Genomic DNA, 26,808 nt, shown 5'->3' on the forward strand with positions numbered 1-26,808 from the left:
GGGCCCACAAGCAGGACCTGAGTGCAACAGTGCTCCCCCAGACTGAGGTTCTTCGGGCTGTGTCCCATTTGCCCAAACAGACCAGAAACCACTGTGCAGAAATATTATGAAGTTGTTTTGCTGATCTCTGGAAACTGGAATTGCTTTGTATGGAAAGTAGGAGGGTTAGGCAACAGAGAGCAGTTGTCTTGTTTTTGTTTAGTAGTTTAAAATGACATGGCTCTAGATAATGGCTGCTGCAATAACCCTTTTTTGACTTCCTGCTTTTATCAGCTTTGAAAGCTCTGTAATTTGTCAGATTGATAGGTGGTAACCCTAATGCTGCCCATGTAAAGGAAAGTGATGCAAGCACCAGCCTCCTAAAGTTGAAGTCTGCTATCCATTCTGTAGTCTCACAAATCTGCACAATGTATTCCTTCAACATTTCTTCTGCAATGTTTACTATTTTGCATTATTTATTTTGATTTTGCTAGTTATGGGAAATGCAAGAACATAAACAAATTTAAAACCTTCTCTGTGGCTTCGGAGATTTCAGCAGACATGACCCATATTTTCAAGCAATTTTCACAGCTATGAGGTCTAGAAACTTGTTTATTAAAAACAGAAAGCTGAGACTCAGGAATCTGAACTCTATACCTATTATATTCTGCTCTTGTGAAACCTTTGTATGTACACAGGGCCTCTCCAGACTGAGGTCTTTGTTGGGGGGGGGCTGACTTGATCGTGGATGGAAGACTTGACCTGGCATGTGTAACAGACTTGGTTGGATGAAGTAGATGGGCCTATCTTGCCACTGCTTGTCTGCCAGCCTTCTCTTACGCACAGCAACCCATCATATGGGTGGGGAAGGGGTTTGCAGTGATTTTTAGGAAGTCATTAGCTTGCACCAGGCATCCTATTGGGAAGACCCAATTTTCTGAGTGCAAGTTCTAGAAGCTGGGCAATAGGGGCATTACAGGATCCTATTTGGGGTATCAACCTCCCTGCTGCACCAAGCATTCCCTGGCCGAGCTGCTTCAGGTCATGGTGGATGTTTTCCTAGAGATACCTAGTTTGGTTGTTCTAGGGGATTTTAACATCCACACCAACACAACCTTACAAGGGGCTGCTCAGGACTTCGTGGAAAGCATGACCTCCATGGGGCTGTCCCTGAATAAGTTTGGCCCAACTCATAGGCGCAGACATGCCTTAGACCTGGTGTTCACCTCTATGGATGTGGGTGATCTGACACTAAGTAAAAGCAAAACAAACGAAGTGCCATGGTTGGATCACTTCCTGGTGCAACTGGACTTCTCCACAACCCTTCCCCTCTGGGACGGAGGTGGAACTGATTTGGATGGTCCACCCCTGCCACTTAATGGATCCAAATGGTTTCCAGAGAGTGATAGGAGATGTTTTATCCCATGTTGATGGCCTTTCAGCTGATTCCCTGGTGGCCCGCTGGAAGGTGGAGTTAACCAGGGCTACCGACTGTCTGGCTCCAAAGCGCCCTTTCTGATTGCATGGCGCCTGGACAGCCCCGTGGTTTTCCCCAGAGCAGAGGGCAATGAAACAGTCGCTGAGATGGCTAAAGAGCAAGTGGTGGAAAACTCATTCTGAATCGGACTGGACACATCGAGCCTACCAAGTGGTGATAGCAATGGTGAAGAGGACCTTCTTCACCGCCTCTATGGCATCTGCAGAAAACAGCAGCAGGAGACTCTTTTAGGTGCTTTGCAATCTAACGGAACCACCTTCATCATTGGGGCCTGGTAAGGCCCCCAGGATCTCCTGCAATGATTTTGCAAAGTTTTTTTAACATCTATATGGAGCCGCTGAGAGAGATCATCAGTGGGTTTGGGCTGGATGTTCATTAGTATGCGGATGATACCCAGCTCTACCTCTCCTTTAAATCAGAACCAGTAAAGGTAGGGAATGTCCTGTGTGAGTGCCTGGAGATGGTTGGAAGTTGGATGGCAGCTAACAGATTGAGGTAGAATCCTGACAAGACAGAAATACTGTTTCTGGGATACAGGGGGCAGGCAGGTGTGGAGGAGTCCCTGGTGCTGAATGGGGTAACTGTGCTCCTGAAGGATCAAGTGTGTGGCCTGGGAGTCATTTTAGACTCCCAGCTGTCCATGAAGGCACAGATCAATTCTGTGTCCAGGGCAGCTGTCTACCAGCTCCACCCCCATCATTCAGCCTGGACACTGAGGCCCAGCTCCAAGGGCCTTCTGGTGGTTCCCTCACTGCAAGAAGTGAGGTTGCAGGGAACCAGGCAGAGGGCCTTCTCGATAGTGGCACCCGCCTTGTGGAATGCCCTCCCATCAGGTGTCAAGGAAATAAACAACTATCTCACTTTTAGAAGACATCTGAAGGCTGACATATAAGGGTAAAAATATATTTTTTAATTGTTGTTGGCATATTAATAAGGCATTGGTGATAATTTATTCTGCTGTATTAGTTCTGTGACACTTTCCCGATACATTATTGCTGTCTGGACAAGCTGTAGTACAAAATACATGGGGGGGGGGACGGACAACCCTGAACATTTGTGGTATTGTGGGTCTTTTGTGGAATTTCAGCTGGAAGTTTTCAGCCACTTCTCTGACCCCCCCGTGGGGCTGCCCACCAGATCTCAGGTTTAGGAAATCATTGTCAGTCTCAGCGCTTCGCTTCTCCTGTTGTGTCCCTAGTCAGGCTCAAATCTTTTTGTACACTTATTCCTTTAAGCACCAGGGGGCAGTGCAGTGTCCAGCAATATGCATTGCCTCTTTGACATGACCCAGTGCTCTCCTGTGAACTACTTTCAGTGGGCAGAACAAGATTAGTGTTTTACAAGAGCACTCAGGCAGTAATACCTTGGGGAAAGGGGACAAAATACTTAGGGTGACACGCTATGCCTGCCTGTTCCATTCAGTGCCTCTTCCAAAGGAGTGTATTGTCTTAGCAGGTTCACTGATTTTGCTGCTCCTTTTAGCAACCCGTTTCATCGCTTGAATTCTTGTTTAAATGGCAGGATATTAATCCACAAGTAAATAATAAAGACTGCAAATCTATGCAGACTTAACTAAAAAAATAACTTCCACTAAATGCAATAAGGTGTTCTTGCTAAATGTGGTTCAGATCAAGCTGCAAAAACAATCCGCTGGCAACTTTCCCAAAGGAAGCTGAAGGGCTGCGCTGGGAAACCTTTGTCCTGGCACATGTTGTTGGATCACAGCTCCTGGCAATCCTTCCTGCTGGCTGCTGGACCCCAACATGTGGATGGCCACCAAGTGTGGAAGGAGAGAAATGTGGGAACTAAAGTAGCATATCAAAGTGGATGGGTTTGTTTTTTACCTGGAAAGTGCTAGGCCTCGTTTTTTCATCTACACCAGTTCCTAGTTTCCAGGGTCAATTCAAGATGCTGGTGTTAGCCCTGAATGACCTGGGACTCCTGTCCATTCGTTTCCACATCTGAAACACTACACAACACCATGAAGAATGGTGGGCAGCCACAAGGAGCAGGTTTATTGCTTGAGTGGCACCCACTCTATGGAATGACTTGCCAGTGGAGATCCTTTAGGCAACAAATACTCTGGAACTGAATCTTCTGGTTTTTTAAAAAATGCTGTTGCCAGAAGCTCTTTATACAGACAAGCAAGCAAAACTCTGTTTCCTTCACTTAAAATCAGTGGAAGAGGCTTTGTCCAGTGATCTACCTTTTGTGAATGAGACCAACTGAGCTGATCAAGACTCTAGACAGCACTTAAAACAGCTCTATATCATCAAGCAAGTCTCCACAGCCAAGATCCTCTTATGATTGCTCACTGTGAAGTCCTATTTAGCAAAGTCTCCAGCAACGTTGAGTTTCCTATTTTATTGCACCCTGATGAGAATAGCTGCGATAACAGCAATAAATTGCTGCTTAATTTTGTTGCTTGGGGCAAGGTGTAATCTTACAGATTCCCTTTCATTATTATTTTTCCTTAATTGAAGAATAAGAGCCATTTTGCTATAAAAGGGAAAAAGGGGGTGCTGAGGAAAGGAAACCTGTTAAGGGGCAAATTATAACTAATCCCCTAGTCACTGGAATGGAAAATATTAAAATGACTTGCAAGGAATAATCTGTCAGTAAAAGACACTAGTCCTAAAACTGAGAAGTTTGCGTTTCTGCATTAAACAGCCCAGAACTGCAACTGCATTTTATTTCACTAAAATGCTGCAAATGAGGTCTGAAAAACAGAATAAATTTAATGCAAGGAATACTTTAATGCACTGAAGTGTGTGAATGAATAATGGACATTCTATTTTAAAGGCGAACTACAAAATTCGTTTACAATGAAGCTTATTCTCAGAACTGCAGCTTCAGGCTACAATCCACCAGAAGGAAGGAGAGTACTCAGCCCAGGTTTGTATCGAGCCCATGATACAAAACTGTATTTAGATTACTCATTAGTTCACATTCCAGTAGCTTAGAACCAGGAGAGAGCTATTTACAGGCCAGGCAAAGCAGAAATACTTCAATGGTCTTTCCTTAAACAGTATTTCTGCATGTTCCTGCACTTACACTCAAATCTCACCACAGCCACAAAGCTGCTGTTCAGACTGGCAGCTGCCACCAAGGCCTAGAAAGGATCTCATGGGCCTGACACACTTTAGAACCAGAGCTGTGGGGAAAGCAGCTTAAAGGCTTTAGCTGAGGAAGCAGTTTACACAGGCAGTAGGTCAGGGACTGGGCTCCACTGACAATGTGTGACAGGCTCCCACAACAATGAGCCTTTTTAAAAACAGCGCACTGGTTGCCTGTTTGCTTCTAGGCCCAATTCAAGAGGCTCATATCCATATAGTTGAGGTAGCAGGCATGGCTTGCAGCTAATAGCCTTATTCTCCACGATGCCTTCCTGGAACTAGGGATTACCCCCCACCCTTGATGTCACAGGGGCCTTTTTGCAAATATACTAGAAGCCCTGTTCAGATACCATGTCTCTTTCCCTACAAGCCCTCACAGATGTTAGTAACAGCAGCATCCTAGCAAGTTTGATTATCTTGAGCAGCACAGGGAATCCTTCCAGTGGCACCTTAAAGACCAACTAAGTTAGTTCTTGGTATGAGCTTTCTTCAGGTATTTGAAGAAGTGTGCACGCACACGAAAGCTCATACCAAGAACTAACTTAGTTGGTCTTTAAGGTGCTACTGGAAGGATTTTTTTTTGTTTTGACTATGGCAGACCAACACGGCTACCTATCTGTAACTAGCACAGGGAATGGCAGACCGGAGGAAAAGCTTCTCCAAAATGACAGAAATCCCTCCCCACAAAGGTGCATCTAATGATTATTGTATAGCATCTAACATATGCTGAAAATGCACTTCTTCAGGACCTTCAACACCAAATACATATTTCAGGACCTATACTACTGTTCTGATGGCAAATAGTTTTGAACAGTGGGCCTTGGGCCACATTACTGTCATAGATGCTCCCTAGTGACTTTGCTGACTCTTTGTCCAAAATTAGCCTTTTACCAGCTCCCATCTTCCCAAACAGACATATGCTGCTCATCCTGAAGCTTCCTACTGGAATGTTTTATCCTACAAATGTTCCACTTGTGCCTGGAGGGGACCCCTAGATCTAAGATGACAGGAAGGTGGGGCTGAATGATGCCTTACAGCAACAAAGGAGACACAGCAGGCAACTGTTCCTGCTCAAATCTGAACCTGCCTGCAGAGGTAGAAGCCCATTAACTGCTGACAAAAGAAATGAATAGAGCAGGACAGTAACAGCCAGGGGTCTCAACCATCTTCCTGCAATGCAGAACACTGGCAAAGATCTACATGTGCTCTCCAGTCAGTTACAGAACCAGTGGACTTGGGCAGTGAGCTGAATATTCAACCCAAATGCACAACAGAATGTTCACCCTTATTGCACCAGGGTCGCAGGAGGGAATAAGCTGTACAATGCAATAAACTTGAATCCGAGAAAGTTTCTGGCTATCTGGAGAGTAGCATCAGTCAGCTCAATAAAGTAGCAGCTAGACCCCACCATATGCAGGATGGTGCCATATTCAGCAAATCAACCTGCTTTAAAAATATGAATGGAATAGAAACATTTCAAACACTCAAAATAGGCCAGCGAAGTGGGTGATATCTGAGAAGTTGGTTAGTACCTGCAACATCAAGTGGTCTGTTCATACACCCTTTTTTCTTCCCACCTTCATTACTTTCTCTGTGATACCTTGGGTTACATATGCTTCAGGTTACAGACTCTGCTAACCCAGAAACAGTACCTCGGGTTAAGAACTTTGCTTCAGGATGAGAACAGAAATCGCACAGTGGCGTTGTGGCAGCAGCAGGAGGCCCCATTAGGTGAAGTGGTGCTTCAGGTTAAGAACGGACCTCTGGAACGAATTAAGTACGTAACCAGAGGCACCACTGTAGTTTGCTGCCACAATGGTGATGGTGCTACCGGCAGCATATGAAGCTTAGTTCCTTCCCCTTACAGCTCCAGGTGATCTATGTCCATAACTACTTGTCCATAGTTTTTATATGTTTGCTGCTCGCACAGCTGTTTTAAGCTGCCACATGCATAACCAATTTTGCACAAGTTGACAACAGGACATTCAGTCAAGTATTAAAATACCGTATTTTTTGCTCTATAAGACTCACTTTTTCCCTCCTAAAAAGTAAGGGGAAATGTGTGTGCGTCTTATGGAGCGAATGCAGGCTGCGCAGCTATCCCAGAAGCCAGAACAGCAAGAGGGATTGCTGCTTTCACTGCACAGCGATCCCTCTTGCTGTTCTGGCTTCTGAGATTCAGAATTTTTTTTTTCTTGTTTTCCTCCTCCAAAAACTAGGTGCGTCTTGTGGTCTGGTGCGTCTTATAGAGCGAAAAATACGGTAATCCCAACACAGGTAGCGAAGTAAATGCATTGGCATCAAGCTCCAACTCAGGCATGACTTCATAAAGAATGGTGTGCATTCCAGGAACTTCTAAAATGCAAGTAACTTCATCCTGCTCAATTTTTGTTTCCCCTCTTCTGTATACAATGCAAGTTATAGCAAGAGCCTCTTATTCCTGATTTAGTACACCTCCAACCTTGACATTCAAACCAGAGACACACGACACAGTAAGATAGAACCTAGCACTTTATTAAGAACTTTAAAATCAACTTGGAATTGAACCAGACATACGTAATAAACGCCCAGAAAAAAAATTGGAACGCAAAAGGCACTTCCTGCTTAGGACACTTGCCATGGAATGGGCAGGTAAACAAGCTGGTTTCTCTGTACAACACCAGCCAAGTCAGCCTCTCCCAAGGCCAGTTATCCTGAGCACTGCCCTCCCCTGTTTTACACAAGCCAGACCCCCTGCAGGTTGTGACCCAAGGCTTTTCTGTAGGACACCTTGGCCTATCAGGGAATGCTGGGTACTGTCAAGGAATTTATGGTGTCAAAATAAAGTTAAAAAGCTGCCATTTGAGACCAGGGCTTCTCTGTACTCACACCCTATCCCAAACACAATAAATAAGCAAGTATAAAAAAATTTCAAGTATGTAGGGTTTTCCCCCACGTCCTTTCCAAATGCACTTACACTCTGAAGGGAACTGGCTTCTCTGTAGCTACGCCAGTACTTCAGAATGCAGTTTGGACCTGGCTTTGAAACTAAACCCTGGGAGTCTTGTGCAACATGAAATTCTTGGCTCTTCTAAAGAAAAAAATTCCAGGTGCCAAAAGTATGCAGCCTACAGACCTCAGACACAACCCTGTGACTTCTCTGCAGTACATCACAAGGCTGGCCAAGGGCCCGCTTAATAAAAGATGGTGAGGTTTGGCTAGTGCTAAAACTGTGCATAGGATTTTTTTTTTAAAAAAAAAAACCTTTATTACGTACATCCCCCAAGAAGATAAGAACAGAAAATGATTAAGGTATGGTGCTGACTGATTTTAAGAGAATAATACCATGAGTTGTGGGCCCAAAATTGCCTCAATTAAAAAACCACACAAGACTCGAGTTCCAAAATGGAACTTGCGGAGCATGCAGGGCCATCTGCTAAGGCGGGGATGACTCACTCACAAGAGATCGGGGGGGGGGGGCGTCCAATCATTGCACCATCCTGCTCTAGATATCTGGACAGAGACTATGTGAAACCACGCAGTGCACATTAGAAGAGAGGCATCTTGCTCATTGTTGAAAAGAAATTCTCGTTAGCCTTTGGGCAACACAAAGGATTAGACTGAAGCACTGTTTTGACTACAGCCTGTTCTTCTGATTTACATATAGTGCCTATGCTCAACTGGCTCTACACATACGTCAAGCACACCAGGAAGAGGAGAAAGCACAGTGCAATTGCGGTCCCCGGAGGACTAATATTCATGGCAATGGACAGAATGTGCCAAATTAAGAGCAGAGGACAGAACCAGTTTAGGGAATGGGGCTCTTTCCCACAGAAAAGCCTGGAGGTTTCTCTGTAATGCACACCAACAGGTCTGGGGAAAGAAGCCCAACATATTCAGTATTTAAGCTTTTTGGGCACTTCCCATGGGAAGTTGTCCCTACCAAAGTGGCCATAGGCTGCAGTCTTCTGATAAATAGGCCTCTTCAGATCCAGATCCCTGGAATATACAAGTCCGTAACTCAATACAAGGCATTTATCAAGCAAAGCAAAAACCAGCTACACTGAAGGGGCCACTTGATGTTCAACGCTGTAGTCCCAAGACATGGACCAACGGCTACTTTGTACACAGAAAGTAGATGGGACTCATTTGCTCCCAATTCTGGGTGCCAATGCAAATACATCCCAAGGAAACTAAGCCCCTGGGCTCAACTGACATTACAGAATACTTACCCTCCATTATGAGTGGCTACATCCAACTGTAGATCACCACAAGTTTCTCCACTGGGAATGGTACTCCCTATCTGAATAATCAGCTCATATTACAACCAAACCTGCCTACTTCCAGCTTGGAGCTTTTAGAAGCAGTTAGTCAGTGTAGGCAGCAGCACCACTCAGAACACCCATGTTTGCAGAGCTAAGCACCCACAACTTCACACTTTGATTCCAGGACAGTACAACGTAACTGGCCTTGGGTGTCAGTGGTTGGGCCAAAATACCCAGAAGATCTCAGGAAAATGAGCTTTAATACTCAAAAGCACATGACTGAAGTGCCCAAGAGGAGTCTGTAATAACTCACAGAAATCCTCATATCCCTGCACTATCCACACTTTCCAAATCAGTGCAAGAGCCACAAGGGCTGTGCCAATTTGCAAGGGTGGATTTAATATTACTGTATCTATACACCACTTGCTGCATTAAAAGAGAATAGCTTTTCAGTCTTGGGTATGTATGCCAATGGTGCAACTCCAAACTGGCTGGGGATCATGGCCAGGCAGCAACAAGCTACTTTGCCCCAAAATGTGCTATTCTAAGACATTTCTCATTTTCTGTGCCTTCCCCTGGCATGTCACATCATAAACTCTAATTTGCCTTACTATACAGTGACAAAGAGGCACAGACTAGCACACCATTCTGCTTTAACTACTACATATTAAAGAGCAAGCACTACTTTGTTTTATCTCTAGAAAAATGAACCACCCCAAAGCTCCTCTACAGCGGTGCTGGGGAACTGTCTCCACCACTCCCCAGGAGACTAGGTGTTTTGACAAGTGCCTATGGTAGGAGATTGTGCAACATCATGTATATTTAGGGGAGACTGCCAAATAGTAATGCCTTGTTTATGCCTAGTCCCATCCTTATTGCCTCTTTTTTATCTGTCTGAATATTACGTGCATGCACCACCATGTTTTACCTGACAATAACCCCTGGGCGGAGGTCAAAGTTCTTCTTCACAATGTCTAGCAGCTCATGCTCAGTCTTTTGGGAGGTGCCGTAATGAAAAATGGAGACTGACAGTGGGTGGGCCACTCCAATGGCATAGGAGACCTAAGAGCAAAGTTAACATAAACCAAAAGCATTAAAATGTGTGGTTTCAGCTACTTTGTAGGGTATCCCATTTCTCTTCTCCCTCTTCACACACCATTATTCCAATATTTCCCTCTCAACTTTCCTTTCAACCCACACTCCCTGCCTAGCCAGTTGTTTTTACTACTAATCCTTACGTTGTACCTCCATAATGAATTCTGAATGCTTATTTCATCCAACTTACCTTCCCTAAAAGACACGTAACGGCACAGCCACACATCAAGTTGGCCAATACTGCATGGCACCCAAGTAACTCTTGCCAGAACAGGAGTTGGAAATGTGGCATCCTCCAAATGCTGCTGGGATGCCCATGAGCCCCAGCAACCATGGCCAATGGTCAAGGATGATGGGAGCTGTAGTCTAAGAAACCTGGCAAGGATTGCAATGGCCACTGCAAGGCAGCATTTGAGATTTACTGTGGCATTGATTACAGGTGCAAGAATCATGGGGGTGCTGGATGTGTTAATACAAGGACTGCATTTTTCAGAAGCAGCTGTTATACAGCTGAGCATTACCAGACCTGATTTACATCTCTGCTGCATTGCAGCTGCCTGTACACACTTCCCAGCTTCTAATTGTGCACCTATACTATCAAAGTAACATCTTAAACCCCAAATACTCATTTGAAGAAAACACTAATGTTGCAAATCTTGGGGAAATGCATCTCGTTGCCCAGAAACAACAGACTGAACATACCTGAACAAGCACTCTCCGACAGAGACCAGACTTCACAAGGGATTTTGCAACCCAGCGAGCAGCGTAAGATGCTGAACGGTCAACTTTTGTGTAGTCTTTACCAGAGAAAGCACCACCTCCATGAGCTCCCCAGCCACCATAGGTATCAACAATGATCTTCCGGCCAGTCAAGCCAGCATCTCCCTGAAATTGGCAATTTTTTTCATTATTTATTTGCCAACCTTCCTGCAGAGTCCATCTCATCTGACTGGACACAACACCACCTGTCTATAAGACTGGAATGAGGAACCCATAGCTCTCCAGATTGTGAACTTGCATCAGCCCCCAGCCAAGGTGATGGGGGAGGAGGTTTTAGTCCAATAAAATGTGGCAGTTCAGAGGCTCTCCACCCCTAGTCTATAACAAGGCAAAGCTACCAGAAGGAGAACTGTGCTGTGTTTCTAGACACTAGAACTCTAGATGGCATATGGAGCAAAGGCATTTGATTTGTCACAAAAGCATGATGCTTCTGAACTGTAACACTGCAGCTGAGATCTTCCAATAAGGTACCATCAATTGTACAGATTAGGCAAGGGACAAGAATCCAACCTTCATCATACCTGGGGGCCACCAATTACAAAACGGCCACTAGGCTGCAGGTGGTAGACAGTATCATCATCCAGGTATTTTGCAGGTACAACAGTTCTGACCACTTTCTCTTTCAGGGCATCCCTCATCTCATCCAGCCCAATTTTATCATCATGTTGAACAGAAATAACAATTGTATGGACTCTAATAGGGATGACTGCACCACGGTCTTGTCTGTACTGTACAGTCACCTAAAAGGGAATCAAGGAAAACATAATTTTTGCATTATTTCATGTCCAAGTTCTTCATACACTTTGATTGTAGTTTAAAAGGCCTTAATAGAAGATTGACTATGGTTTCCATTTTCAAGACCTTTCAACGCAAGTTAAAGACAACATTTACCTGAGTTTTAGAATCTGGTCGTAGCCAGGGCAAGGTATGGTTACGACGAAGCTCTGCCAGTTTGGCGTTCAGCTGGTGTGCAAGGAGAAGAGTCAGGGGCATGCACTCTTCCGTCTCATCCGTAGCATAGCCAAACATCAAGCCCTATTTTTGTAACCAAACCAAGATATGAATTTCAGCTTCCTAAGGTGAAGTTTTAAGAATGTACACCACAAAGAAATTTTGAGTAATCCGCAGCCTCTTATAACACTGACCTGATCCCCAGCACCAATGTCTTCTTCCTTTCTGTCAAGATGAACTCCCTGAGCAATATCAGGGGACTGCTGCTCCAGGGCAACCAATACATTGCATGTCTTGTAGTCAAAACCTAGGACACATACATAATGCTTGTAAGTCCCAATCTTATTAACAGTCAACATTTCTATTCAAAATTAAAACGGCCAGAAGCAATCCAATCTGCTTACCTTTTGAGGAATCATCATAGCCAATGTGCTTTATTGTTTCACGAACAATTTTCTGATAGTCAACCGCAGCTCTAGACGTGATCTCCCCAGCCAGAAGGATCATTCCTGTCTTTGCAGCAGTTTCTGCAAAATACAGAACCAGAACTGTCAACTCAAAGTACAGAGGAGTTGTAGTTCTTTGACCACACTCTCAATGGATTCCATTTCTTCCCATAATGGTCAAGGGAACTTACCACATGCTACTTTGGCATCCGGATCTTGTTTAAGATGTGCATCAAGGACAGCATCACTAATTTGGTCACAGATCTTATCTAAAATCAGAAACAGCTTCCATTACTTTTCAGACCTCAAGGTTGCCACTATTTCACATGTTAAAAAGTATTCAGCCAACACCCATGCAGATTTGAGCCTTTTACCACTTTTTTCCTGGTATCATCAACCAATTAAAGAACAGCTGTTTGTGTCAATATGGAACTCCCTTTCCCAAGAAAGCTTGATCTGCTTGTTTTCTGGTAACAGACATGGATAGAGGACTTTATAGGAGACCTTGGTTTAGGAACAGCCACTGGTTCCTGCTGACCTGTTGCAACTGCTAGTTTTGACATTAATGACTTATACCAACACTACAACAAAAAGACCCAGCATTCACAATTAATGGTTCAGCAGAAAACCTGGGAAGTAATTAGGCACCAATGAATGAAGTGGGGAAAATTATAATTAAGCAAACTTGCCAATGCTTGATAGCACAAATTCAAGCTTTCCTCATTCCCTCTAGACACACAAACAAAATTATCCTCAGAATTGCACAGGTGTCCCGCAGTTCTCAAGCTAGTTTTGGTTGACTAAACCTTGCAGCTCTCTGTGTTTCCTACCCACTGGTTTCCACATGGAAACTGCACTGTTTGAGATGGAATTTTAATGCTGTGCATCCAAGCACAGTTTGCACCTTCAAGGTATACCGGTACATGTTACCTTTTATTCTGCTGCCCTTATATTTGCCCTTTACAAATAATGCCTCACACCTAACCATGCATCTTGGCATTAAGATTCAATCGCTCCAATACTGCATTGATGACTCTGAGTTTCTATAAGCAGAATGAAAGGACCTAGTTACAAAACACCCACTCAATTCTGTAGAACTTTACATAATCTAATCCTACAGTTGTACCTTAGAGCCCAAATGCCTTGGCACTCGGGCGTTTTGGCTTCTGAATGCAGCAAACCCGGAAGTGAGTGTTCCAGTTTGCGAACATTCTTTGGAACTCGAACATCCAAGTCAGCCAATCAGAAGCTGCACTTTGGTTTCCAAACGTTTTGGAAGTCAAACAAACTTCTGGAACGGATTCCATTTAACTTCTAAGGTACGACTGTACTTGCCATTTTGAAACTGGAACTGCTTTCAACCAGCAAAGTCAACCCACACTGCAATGAAATTTATTATAGAGCACTCAAGTCTGGAATGCCAAAATGCTTTACAACCCCTTATGTATGCTTCAGTGATCAACACAGCCTGACACATAGTCCTTAACAGCCATTCTTCAGATGTGATCTACCATTTCATTCAATGGTCAAGATTTAGCCATCTCGTTACCTCTGAGGCACCAACGTGCCACAGATAAGGCTCCCCACCACCAACACTTCAGCTAGTGCTCTAGACACATGAAGTCTTTATTTAAGAGAAATATTTAACAGAAATTCTAAGGCATACTTCAAAAGCCATCAATTTGTTTAATGTGTATAACTGGTTACTGCCAGAAGCATTGTCTGCACACAAGGCTGCAGGCTATAAATGCAGACTAGTGTCATCCTATATCTGGCAGTGAGGATAAATTACCACCAGCACAGGATTCCTAAATATGGCTAAGTCTGAGACAGAAGATACACAGCTGCACACACCACTAGTACTAAATGAACATTTTACAGTATTATAAAATAGACCTCCAGCTTGGAGTTCCACCTAAGCCAGAAACAAGGAAGCTCTAACAGCGCAGATTTAGCAGTCGTGCCAAAGGTGGATGTTGTGCTTAAAGTGTTTATTCTATCAAGAGGTACTAAGTCGTCAATACAAATGCCTAATCTACATAAAGTTCAGTTGCATGACATACTCATTTGACTAGTTTCACAGTATAAAGAACTTGAACATAGTCAGAAAGCCCAAATCAGAATATTTTACAGAAATTTAAACACATAAAAATAGTGGGCAATTTCTAAACAAGAAACTAAAATAGCTCCCTAGGAGACTGAGTTACAGAGGGAACAAAGGTCTAGCAAGTATAAAGAACAGGCACTTAGAATTGTGGATTTCAAAGTCAGAAGAGCAGATGCCATTCACTGTGTCTTTGAAAACAGAATAAAAGCACCAGCGATGCTTTTCTGCCCTGTTCTCTGCATACTACTCAGGCAAAAAGAAGCCGGATATCCAGCAGTCGTCCCCCCAACTGAAAACACTACAAGGTGCTATTCTTCAATGGAGCCACATGGGTTCAACCACCACATGGCAGAAACAGAGGTGCAACACCTCCCCCCCCTTTCCTGCAGCAAAGGAAATGGCCAAAGCTGAATTCCCCTGCATCAAAGAGTTCTTGTTCCTATGCAGCCTCCTGGCAAAGGCTATCTTTAGAATAGTACAAAAAAGCACATATGCCCAGCCACCAGGATCGGGGACAGCCTTCTCCAACTCCCGCCCTCCCTCTATGCATGCTGCAGGCTCTGCCCAGACATCATGGCGGAGAAGGACAATGAAAGCGCAAGTCTCCTCCTCCTCCAGCGTCGCTGGGCATCCAGACCGTTTTGAGCCGACAACGAAGTCTTCCGCTCTGTGTAGTTTTGAATTGCTTTTTGACTCTGTGTAACGTAGACAGATACGTGATTGTGCGTACTTACATGAAAGCCCACCTGCTTCTGTATGTAAAAGGCAGGCGCGTGGTCCTTGTCTCCCCCACCCCCGTTTTTACACGCGCGCGCTGCAGTTTTGGGCTTCCGGCTTCTTTCTTCCATTTCCACACACAAAATCCCTTTTCTCAGGGGCTGCTCCCTTCCTACCATCCACCGTCCCTCCCAAGATCGCGCCATGCGGATACCACGTGGTCGCCTGCAATGCGGGGGCGCGTCCCCGAAACCGAGCGGGAGCGCGCGCTCCGAGCCCGCTTTCACCGTCTCCCTCCCATGCCGCCGTCTACCCTGCCCCCCCCCCCGCAGTCCAGGGGGCAGCGGGGAACCTCCCGCTCCTGTCCGGGGCGGCCGAGCGGAGCCTGGAAGCGGCGCCCGAGACCCCAGCCCCCCCCCCCGCGCGCCCTCGTGGCGCTTCCCCCTCCCTCAGCCGCCGAAACGGGCCCCCGAGAGCCGGACGCGAGCCAGCCAGGCAGCCGGAGGGCGCGCGCCCCAGCACGGCAGCCAATCAGCGAGAGAGCGGTCGGCCGGCCGCGCGCGCGCCCCCGGCCCCACAGCCGGGTTTTTCGCCCCCCGCGGGCGCGCGCGCCTCCTTCTGCCGCGAGGGCGCTCACCTGGGTGCCCCTCCCCCACCGACTCTGAGGTGAAGAGGAAGGTGCCCTCATCGATCCTGCTGTCGCGGAAACCGTTCATCATCGCGCCGGAGGAGAGTCGCTGAGGAGAACGAGGCGGAAGCGTGGTCGGAGCGCGCCGCGGAAGAGCCCACAAAGCAAGCGAGCGAGCGAGCGAACGCCGGAGAAGCGCGAGTGAAGAAGCTCTGGCCCCTCGCCGGAATGGAGGACCGGCCCTCCGGCGCGGGCATTTATAGCGCCTGGCCCCGCCTCCTCCGGCGAAGCCCCGCCTCCTGCTCCTCTGCCCAGGGGAGGGGGCGCTGTCCTCTGGCTCCTCCTCCCTCAGGCGAAGCCCCTCTTCCCCGAATCTCCTCAGGGCGGCGCCGGGCGGCCGGCCTGCTTGGCATTTCCCCTGCGCGCGAGGGCGCGGGCTCCGAGGACGAGGCGAGGCCTGCAGCGCGAGGCGCCGGCCGGGCGGCCATGTTGGCTCCCTCCGCTCAGCCTCGAGGGCGGCGCAGGGCCCGGCAGCGGCTGAGCCTCCGCCACCCGGGCGCCATGCTCGCCGAGCCCATTGTCCCGAGGGCGAGCCGAGACGCGGCTCGTCGCTCCCAGTTTCGCTCGCCTCACTTGGCCACTTACTCGCCCGCCCGCCGCAAAACAGGGCGCTTCCTCCCCCCCCCGAGCGCGCCCCCAGGACAAACACATTTTCAAATAAATTCTGCATTCGATCCATACGTATAGAGCGCTTTCGTGTTTTGAGACGTAGGCTGAAAGGATGCCGTGGTATGAACTCGATGGGGCTCCAGAGTAAACGGGCATGGGAGCGAAGGCCTCCTTTCTCCGTAAAACTGATGCCCGAAGCAGTGAGGGCGATATTTTAGAACCGAAGTCCTTCCAATACAGCATACCCTCCAACATTTCTCTGGTGAAAATAGGGACGTCCCATTCCATAAGGAGAATATTACTATTTATACTCCACACATCTTACTGGATTGCCACCCACTCTGGGCAGCTTCCAACATATATAAAAACAATAAAGCACTAAACATTTTTTTTAAAAAAACCCTTCCCTTTACAGGGTTGCCTTCAGATGACTCGGGGGTCAGATAACTCCATACCCTCCCAACATTTCTCCAATGAAAATATGGACATTGCACAAAATTCTGAGGAGGCATAGGAGCCAACTCTGAGTGGAGGGGTCTTTGGCCTGCCTAATGAAAGATATGAGGGGGGTGGCCCCGCCAAGTTGATGGACATTGCCATTGCCCTGAGAGGAGGGGCAACCCCCCTTCGTGGAGGGGGGATTCTTCCACCAAGGGCCACGTCAACGGGCGGGCTCCCCCTGCACGAGCAGGCGGCACAGCCTGGTACCACTTGGCGGGGGGGGGGGCTGTGCCCGCCCTGGGCACTGGCAACCTATGCTATGCTGCTGTATTGACCCCTTCACGCCCAGAACCCATAGAAAACATTTATTGTACTCCTGAGCTAGCCAAACCTAGCAGATGCACAAGCCACTAGATCATGTTAATGCAGCAAGTAACCAAAGAAGAAGAAGAACCCACCCAAATCATGTTCTGATGCCCATTCTGAACCACAGATGATATTCCAGAAAAAAATGGCCCGGCACACCAAATTCTGAGCAAACCAACAAAATTGAAAAGTCATTTCATGCATATCAGCTTCCAGGTTAACAAAACCAAATTTACGCATCACACAGCATTAGATGGGATTGATTCAGCTATTAGCCTTCACCCCACCCCACCCCCCGCCATGCAGTAGATGTTAGTTATGCAGGAAACTATTTCAATCTCACCTTTAGATTTTTCACTTATCAAACCTTTATTAGGCATTATGCGAATAAAACCATAAGAGAGAAAATAACATATAAAAGCCTTGAAATATATATAAAAGGGCAGCAGTTGGCTACATACATATATATATATATATACATATAGAGTCAATGGTTTTCTTTGTTAACCTTGTTAACCTTGCTCCTTGGAGGACTGCTACCAAAAACTCGGCTACCCCCGCCGTTACCCTTTGGTCAACGTCGGATAGGTAGAGTCCCACACATTCACCTTGCTGGGGTTCCAGACCACCCGAGAGAGGGGACAGCACGCGTTGACGGAGCGTACTGTACAATGGGCAATGAAAGAGAATATGCTCTACAGTGTCCGGGACATTCATAGAACATCTGCAGAATCTCTTGTTTCTAGGAATGTTTTGATATCTTCCCCTGGCAAATGCTGAGGGAAAAACATTCAAACGGGCCAGCATAAAAGCCCTACGTTGGGCTGGGATTATTAATTTAGTGACGTAATTGGCTCTGCTATCTAAGATATTTAAATCATAGAATATGGGGGAGCAAATTTTGTTTACAGCTGCCATAATATTTTGTCTCTCGACATCCTTTAGTCTAGTTAGGATATTATGGAAAATGTATTGCTCATTAGAATTGTACAGGGGCTCCAGCTCGATGCCTAAAGATTCAATCTTTTTTTCGAGGTGCTGATACCATCTTGATTTATAGGAGTCATTGAGCAAATCAGCGAGCAGACTTGATGGAGGGCAGCGAAAATGGCAGCGTAACCAGTACTTTATTGAGGTGGACCATGCCCAATATTCCATTGTGTGTATGCCTATTTCTGCACACATTGTTTCATATTTGATCATAGCTGGGAGTCCAAGAATACGTCTCAGAAAGCTGGAGTGAATCTTTTTTAAGTCACTGTTATATGCTTGGACCCATAGCGGGATTCCATAGAATATCTGGGATTGCACTTTTGTTTGAAATATCTGATTGGCCGCAGGAATAAATTGATTACCTTTCTGATAGTAAAAACGGGCAACTGCTGATGAGGTGCACTTTGCCTGTTTTATGGCGTTTGTGCGATGGGTTGCCCACCCTAAATTGCTCTGGAATAAGATTCCCAGATACCTATAGATTTTCACTTGTTGGATTTCTTGCCCTCTTATTTTCCATTTCTCTAATTTCCAACCATTCGAGAAGACCAAAATTTTTGTCTTCTCATAATTTATAGAGAGTTTGTTGCATTCGCAGTAAAGGATCAGTGAAGATATAAGACGTTTCAGACCCAAGCTCGTTAATGATAGTAGGACAGCATCGTCTGCGTATAATAAGAGAGGAACTGGTTTCTGATTAAGTTTAGGGGCATGTGATTCTATTTTTTGAAGGTAATCTGGCAAGTCTGATAGAAATAAATTAAATAGAAAGGGGGCAAGGATACACCCTTGTTTTACCCCTTTCGAGTTAGGGATGTCTGATGAAAGGTGACCTTTGGTGTTAAGTTTGACTTGACAGGTATTGGAAGAGTGTAGATTTTGCATTAGAATCAATAAGCGCTGATCAATTTTTAATTCTGCGAGTTTCCTCCACAACTTTGGGCGGTCAATTGAGTCGAATGCACCACGAAAATCTACAAAAGCAGCATATATCTTAGATTGCCTTTGGAATCTGTATTTTTCAACCAAGTGCATAAGTATAAGACAGTGGTCTAGTGTAGAGCAACCTTTGGAGAAACCTATTTGTTCTTTCCCTGGTAAACTTAGATTTTTCATCCAGGTAAGGAGTTTAGATAAGAGGTGCTTGGCGTAGATTTTCCCTATCACTGATAATAGGCTAATCGGTCTATAATTCCTTGGTTCTTTTGGGTCGCCATTTTTAAAGATTGGAATAATTATTGATCTTAACCATATCTCAGGTATGATCCCATATTTATCTATGAGAGTAAACAGTTGAGCTAAGGGTTCTGCCCACCAATCTATATAGGTCTTAAATAGTTCTATTGGTAGACCGTCTGGCCCAGGAGATTTCCCCGATTTGAAATTTTTAACTATCTCTCTAATTTCCTCTTCCTCTACCCTTGGCCACTCCTGGAGTTTATTGATTTTATTTTTAGTGGTTTCATTTCCTTTAAGTTCACTGTGTAGATTGTTAAATACAGATGTAAAGTATTGGGACCATTTGGATTCTTCAATTGATGGTAGAGTTAGTTGATTTTCGGCTTTCAATCCTCCGTACACTAAGTTCCAGAACGCTTTGTTGTTTTTACTCTGAATTGAGTCGAATAATTAGATTTAGATTTTTCATGTGTTGCAAATTGCTGCATATGCAATCCATAAGGTTATTTATCACACCCCAGGCTCCTTTTCATTCCCAGACAGTAGCCTCTGCCCTAGCCACTTGAAGAGGCAGCTTAAAAGAGAAAAATATCTTATAAACTGTGATTATGATTATTAATTGAATTTCTATACCACCCTCTACCCACAGGTCTCAGGGTGGTTCACAGAAAACAGCTTCCATACGATGTAACATGAGAAGCTGATTTGGGGACAATGGATCCTTTAAATTCTTATATGCATTTTTAAATGGACTCTTGGGCTTGGAGGCACATTGAATTTGTTTAAAGTTTAAACTATTTGTATCCCTCTCCACAAGGGATGCGGGTGGCGCTGTGGGTTAAACAACAGAGCCTAGGACTTGCTGATCAGAAGTTCAGCGGTTCGAATCCCCGTGACGGGGTGAGCTCCCGTTGCTCAGTCCCTGCTCCTGCCAACCTAGCAGTTCGAAAGCACGTCAAAGTGCAAGTAGATAAATAGGTACCGCTCCGGTGGGAAGGTAAACGGCGTTTCTGTGCGATGCTCTGGTTCGCCAGAAACGGCTTAGTCCTCCTGGCCACATGACCCGGAAGCTGCACACCAGCTCCCTCGGCCAATAAAGCGAGATGAGCGCCGCAACCCCAGTGTCGGCCACGACTGGACCTAATGGTCAGGGGTCCTTTATCCCTCTCCACAAAGCAGATGCTTCTCTCAGCAACAGTATAATAAGAGAATGAGGTTAGCATTGGGCACTAAAATTTCACCACAAAAGAGTGGGATTTGGGGGATTTAGATGTTGCTGCTCAAGCAAAGCAACCGGGGAATTTTGAGGGAAACAGAAGAGTTTTGTATTAGGAGAAGTTCCAGCGATAACTTTTTGAGCTTCTTTCGTGGCTTTGTTTAAAAGCAAATGTTTTCCAGATGGGCTAGAAATGCAATTTTAGAGATAAAAGCTTCCAGAATTCTGTAATGGATCTTTCCAGCTGCTTGAGCTGACGGAAGAAGCTGGCTCTCTACCCACCATGAGGGAGGGTGAAACCTACCATTAGGCAGAGTGAGGAGGGGGCAGCAGTGGGAGCCATTCTGCAGCTAGAGAGCTGAATGAGTGGCAGCAAGCAAGGTGTAGAAGCAAGTGGAGTGGAGGACGCTGCCCCATGGCCGGTTTTGAGGTGTGGTGCAGGAGGAATGCCAGTTCAGATTCTATTCACTTAATCATCGAACTGTAGAGTTGGGTGGAACTCCACCTAGTCCAACCCCTTACAATGCAGGAATCCTGCCCACAACATCCCCTGGGTGGGCTCGGACCACCCACCTTCTGGTTAACCTGGGGTTAACCACTCCAAGCGGCAAAATATATTGGACAAGGGCCTTTCTGGCGTCATGTGAAACCAGGGCTGCCTTTATTTGTCTGACAAATGTTGCCCCACAACCATCTCAACAACATTACACCCATCTTCATCAAACCTGAAGGCTTTTAGTACAGTTGAATAGGAGTGCTTCTGTCTCTGTTAGCAAGTGAATGAAAAACATAAATTCAGTGGTCCAAATACAGTAGTGGTGATTTATATTATTGTTCTCCTGAGTAAGTGTGTTTGGGTAGCATTGCATTGGAATTCAGTAAACCAATACCTGTGACAGCTAGTTTTGCCTCCACCTTCTGACACCATTGTTTTATGGGGCTGAGAGCTCGTTCAACCTCCTCTGATTCTGCAGGCAAAGAAGCTGCCACAGCAGAATCGGTGACCTCATCCATGGTGGATCCCTCTGGGTCTTCTGCTGCAGGTGAGGCAGCCATAGCTTTTCCATAGATGCTGGAGGTATCTGAGGTAGTCTGAAGCAAAGATACCCAAAAGCTGCTGAAAATGTCAAATATATCTGTTCATTTATGCCAAAGGTGAGCAACTTTCTCCCCCTTATGACTACGTTTTCTTATCACTACATTGTAGTATCACCTTACCCCATGTATGCCCACCAAATCTGCACAGCTGTAAAAAGGTGATCTCTTAGTGTTGCAGTTGCAGCAGCACCTACTTTAGAAGTCCCTGCCTACTGGATCAGGCAGGTGGCTTTGCTTCACTCTTTCCAGCTCCTGCTTAAAACATTTTTATTTGGCAAGCCTATTCAGATATGCAGAATGTGGACATGTGTTTTAATCTCTTTTTAGCTTACCTTTGATTTGAAGTATCTTTTGAATATTCTCAAATACCTGTCTTTTATTGAACGTTTTAATGTCTAATGAGGGTTTTGTTTGTGTGTTTTTGTAAACCAACTAGAGGTTTCATTAAAATCAAGTGGTAATTAAATTTAGCTAAATAAATATGTATATTCCTTAGAGACAATTTGTCAGGGGCCGCATGCCAGGTGGCAGCAAGGGCAGAGCAAAACATTTATTTCTCTCTCTTTCTGCCACCCCCTTCTCCCCCACCCCTGCTCCCTCTCTCTTCCTCCCCACCCAGAAGGCTGCTAGGAAAGGGACAGATAGCTCTTGCAACAGGTCTTGTTGAGGTCAAAGGAAGCATTATATTAGGCCAAGGGAGGCAAATGAGCCTAAGAGACACAGGTTGCCCATCTCTGATTTATTCTAAGAACTTGTGTTGCACTTCCCATTACCATTAGATGACAGAGCTGATACAATAGACACTGGATTTATTAAGTGCTCTTCAATAAGCTACAGCAGCTAAAACCTTTCCCATGGTGCAATATATCTTTCTCAAAAGTGCTATTAGTGTACAAGCCTTTGGGGCAGAGAGATGTTTCAAAATGAAATAAGATCAGGTCAGAGGAAGTGCTGGGGACAAGACTCTATGACAGGAACAGGTGCACCCAAATGAACTAGTTTTACACACAAGGATAAACTGTATGCTAGTGAACTACAGTGGTACCTCGGGTTACAGACGCTTCAGGTTACAGGCTCTTCAGGTTACAGACTCCGCTAACCCAGAAATAGTACCTCAGGTTAAGAACTTTGCTTCAGGATGAGAACAGAAATCGGGCAGCGGCAGTGCAGCGGCAGCAGGAGGCCCCATTAGCTAAAGTGGTACCTCAGGTTAAGAACAATTTCAGGTTAAGAACGGACCTCCGGAACGAATTAAGTTCTTAATCCGAGGTACCGCTGTACAGCAATTGAGTAGAAAGCAGCATTGCAGGGTGGGGTGGAGACTCAGTGCTTACCCCCCCCCCAATAATCTGCTTGGTCATTCTGGTGCATCTAAAGCAGAGGTCAGCAACCTTAATTGGAAGATGGGCCAGTCGATGCTCCGTCCGTCGGAGGATGGGTTGGAGCGTGTGCACACATGTGCTCTTCCGGGTTAGAGGAGCACCTGTGTGCGTGCACACACACTATTTCCGGCGCTTCTCCGAACCTGAAGTGCGCTGGAAATAGCGTGTGTGCATACGCACGGGTGCTTCTCCGTCCTGCACACATGCTCACATGCTATTTCTGGCGCACTTCAGGGTCAGAGGAGCACCTGTGTGCATGCGCACAGGCACCATCAACCTGGTCGATCTCTGCGCCACACCACTCCAGTAAGAGTGAACGGGGGGGGGGGGCGGCAGCAGGGGTCGCCATGGGCTGGTTAGACAAGGCTCCTGGGCCACTACCGGCCCATGGGCCTTCGGTTGCCGACCCCTGGTCTAGCAGATTCAGAACAAAATGTTTCCACGGCAATTGTTTTAAACTACTTTCTTCTGACCTCAGGCGCTTAAAAAATATGTCAAAAAATTTCTACAGTTTCTACTTTTAGTTGAGTATTTTTATTTATTTACTTGATTTAGTGGGGGCAGCTACTCCCCCCCCTGCTATGCCCATGATACGGTGGCCTAGTTTGCTGAAGGTACTAAATTGTTCAGGATTGTTAAAAGAAAAAGTGATTGCCATTTGTCCCATAATTCCTAGGCGTGGGTTGGTCTTTTGTCCTGCTGCTTTCTCTGGGAAAATCCACCATTTACTGCTGAATCAGAACAAATGTCATTTGGTTTTTCGCAGATTGAGGTTTGTTCTGATTCAGCAGTGAGTAGGTTTCCCTGGGGAAAGCAGTGGGACAAAACAAAAACCTCTCCGACCCATGCCTAGAAATCATGGGACAAATGGAATAAATTGTGGGAGGAAGGAAAGTGTGGAGGAGCCCTGAGTGAATGGGAGATAAGATGGCAAATTCAGCTGAATGTGTGAAACAAGTGCAAAGTAATGCCTGCTGAGAGGGCGGGAGTCTTCATTTTACATGTGTGCTCATGGAATCTGAACTGGTGGTGACTGGCAACTGTGCAACATCAAATCCCATGCTAGGGATCCTTATAGGAAAGAACTGAAAATAAAATTGCCAATATCATCATTCAGTTATGCAAATTTCTGGTGCAACATTTGAAATACTGCCTACAGTTCAGGTCACCTCACCTCAAAAAGGATATTGTAGAGTTGAAAAGGGATCGGGAAAGAGCAGCTAAAAGCAGTGCTATTTTTCTAGAAAAAGATGTGTCAGAACTCACCATGAACGCCTCCCTTCTCTTATCATAGCAATGGCACCCACCTGAGAGTTGCTGGAAATGAGTTCTAGTTCTAAAAAAAAGCCCTGGCTAAAAGTATCAAGGTGGTGGAACGACTCACTTATAAGGGAAGATTGTAGCATTGGGGGCATTTGTGTTTGGAGAACAGGCAAGTACGAGGATACTGTACATAAAAGAGGAGTATAGAATGATGTATGGCAAGGAGAAAGTGGACAGGGAGAATATTTCCTTTCTCAGAACACTAGAACTTGTGGACATCTAATGAAGATGACTGTTGGAAGATTCAGGTCAAACAAAAGAAATAACTTCACAGTGCATAGCTAAGCTATGGCACTCACTTCCACAGGCCACCAACTTGGATGGCTTTAGAAGAGACACATTCATGGAGGTCAAGGCTATCCGTGGCTACCAGCTGCAATAGTTATGCTTTGACTCCACAGTCTGAAGCAGCTGAATGGCAGCTGCTAGAAACCTCCGGCAGCAAGAGTGCTCTTGTGCTCTGGTCCTGCTGGCAGGCTTCCCATCTGGTTGGCCACTGTGGGAACAAGATGCTGAACCAAATGGATCATTCCCCTGATACAGCAGGCTCTTCTTATGTCCCTGTCCTGTTGTGACTTAGGAAATAGTGCATTTTGATGTGTGTGTTACAGATAGGTAGCCGTGTTGGTCTGCCATAGTCAAAACAAAGAAAATTCCTTCCAGTAGCACCTTAAAGACCAACTAAGTTAGTTCTTGGTATGAGCTTTCGTGTGCATGCACACTTCTTCAGATACACATGGTATCTGAAGAAGTGTGCATGCACACGAAAGCTCATACCAAGAACTAACTTAGTTGGTCTTTAAGGTGCTACTGGAAGGAATTTTCTTTGTTTTGATGTGTGTGTGTCCCCCTGCAACAAAATTTGATGCAAACTGAGAAAAAGAACAACCTACAGTATCTGCATTTTAAGCTAATGATGCAGACACAGACAGCCAGGACTTCAAGAGGTACAGCTTGTCATGCAAGGAAAGCTGTGCCAACTGAACCTTGCTCTCCTACACTACCATTTCAAAAAATAAGAAGAGTCCTGCCTTTCTCATTTGCAGCCAGTTACCCGAGCTAAGCAGCCCTGCTTTCTTGTCTGCTGTGATAGTGCCAGGCACTTGGTTGGAGCACAGACCCAATGTCCTTTTCCGTAGATAGACTCTTCAAGTGACAGAAACATCACTCCTTCATTAAACTTGCCTCTGGCAAGCACAACCCAAGGCGTGGGTTGGCTCCCTCTTTTAAATTAATGAAGACCCACTTATGACAGAGTCAGCCTGGCAGGTGACAGGAAAGGCCAACCGACCAGAGAAAGGACTGCCCATATGTTTGTTTATGAGATGTGGTGTGTGGCCTCAGGGGCATGTCAGGCTGCCCCATATGATGCAACAGAGCCACTGCCTTGCCACACTTATTCTCCAGCTGCCTTGGACAAGGAGCATTTGGAAGTGAGAGGTCTAGTTCCTGAAGAGGGATAGGATCCTGAGGGAGGGGGTCCTCCTTCCCTATCAGCCCAAAGTGGACAGACCAAATGCCTCTTGGACAGTGGATTGAAGTGGGATTTATGACCCCACCATCCCAACATGATGTGTGAAGAAGTGAGCTTAAGAAAAACATATCCCTCCAAAGAATCCTGGGAACTTTAGTTTATGAATGGTGCTGGGGATTCTAGCTCTGTGAGCAATAAACTGCAGTTCTCCAATTCTTGGCAAGGACAGTGCTTTAAATGTGTTGTGTGCATGCAGCCTTTGGTTGCTTCCATAGTCCTTTTATCCAGCACTTATCCTGATTTGTTTGCACAAAGTTTCCAAGGAGGTTACACAATGTGAACTATTTATTGAGCATCCATTTTGATTTGTTTTCAGGGCGGTTATACAATTGTTATCCCATACTTTCCAGTGCATTTCTCCATGACTTATGTTATTGCAAAAAGTTCCAATAATGGGTGGGTGGGATCAGGTGTGTTGTGCAATGATGCCAGAACAACTGCAATTATGTAACCTGAATTTGCTGATGTGATTGAATCCCACCTGAAAATGGCAGCAATCTAGAAATTCAGCAGCCAGTTGAGAGCCTCTTGAACATAGTAGAATCAATACATAACACTGTGGTCTCCAGTTGACCTGTTTATTGACTTTTCTTCTGATTTGCTTGCACAAAGCTTCCATGGATGTTAAATTATATTTGGTGTTTATTCAGAATTTATTCTGATTTGTTTACAGGGAGGTTATATGACAATGAATATTAATATTGCATTCATCCATTTTACAAAAGCAATTCATCCTCTTTGCTTGTGGGGTGTTTCTATGTCTTCCTGATAACATTTTGTTAATCCCACACATTTAAATGCATGTTCCTGTCACTTTCCTATAGCCAAAAAAATCAGATTTTTTAAAAAAAGTGGATTTGCTGTGCTAGGATGACCAAGCACCTTAATCAATTTCTATTGCACAAACCTAAATTTTTCAGTAAGCACTTGAATTGCTCCTGTAAGATACTGGCAGTTTGGAAGCACCCTAGAATCATCTAATTGTAGAGTTGGAAGGGACCATAAGTGTCATCTAGTCCAACCCCCTGCAATGCAGGGATCTCAGC

General features: G+C 45.5%; 1 protein-coding gene across 1 annotated transcript; it reads right to left on the minus strand.

Annotated features, from left to right (window-relative positions):
• Positions 1–7,086: 7,086 nt before the first annotated feature.
• LOC309375831 (S-adenosylmethionine synthase) lies at positions 7,087–16,300 on the minus strand (the record flags this gene model as incomplete). The annotated part of the gene is made up of 9 exons (XM_081921748.1): positions 7,087–8,571; positions 9,766–9,899; positions 10,635–10,817; positions 11,234–11,452; positions 11,604–11,747; positions 11,858–11,970; positions 12,068–12,190; positions 12,301–12,378; positions 15,571–16,300. 9 exons carry the CDS (start codon positions 16,298–16,300, stop codon positions 8,469–8,471), a joined length of 1,827 nt encoding a protein of 608 aa, XP_081777874.1. The 3' UTR covers positions 7,087–8,468.
• Positions 16,301–26,808: the final 10,508 nt, after the last annotated feature.

Source organism: Podarcis melisellensis, assembly GCF_964234715.1.
Source record: "Podarcis melisellensis genome assembly, chromosome: 8".
Classification (NCBI taxonomy): Eukaryota; Metazoa; Chordata; class Lepidosauria; order Squamata; family Lacertidae; genus Podarcis; species Podarcis melisellensis.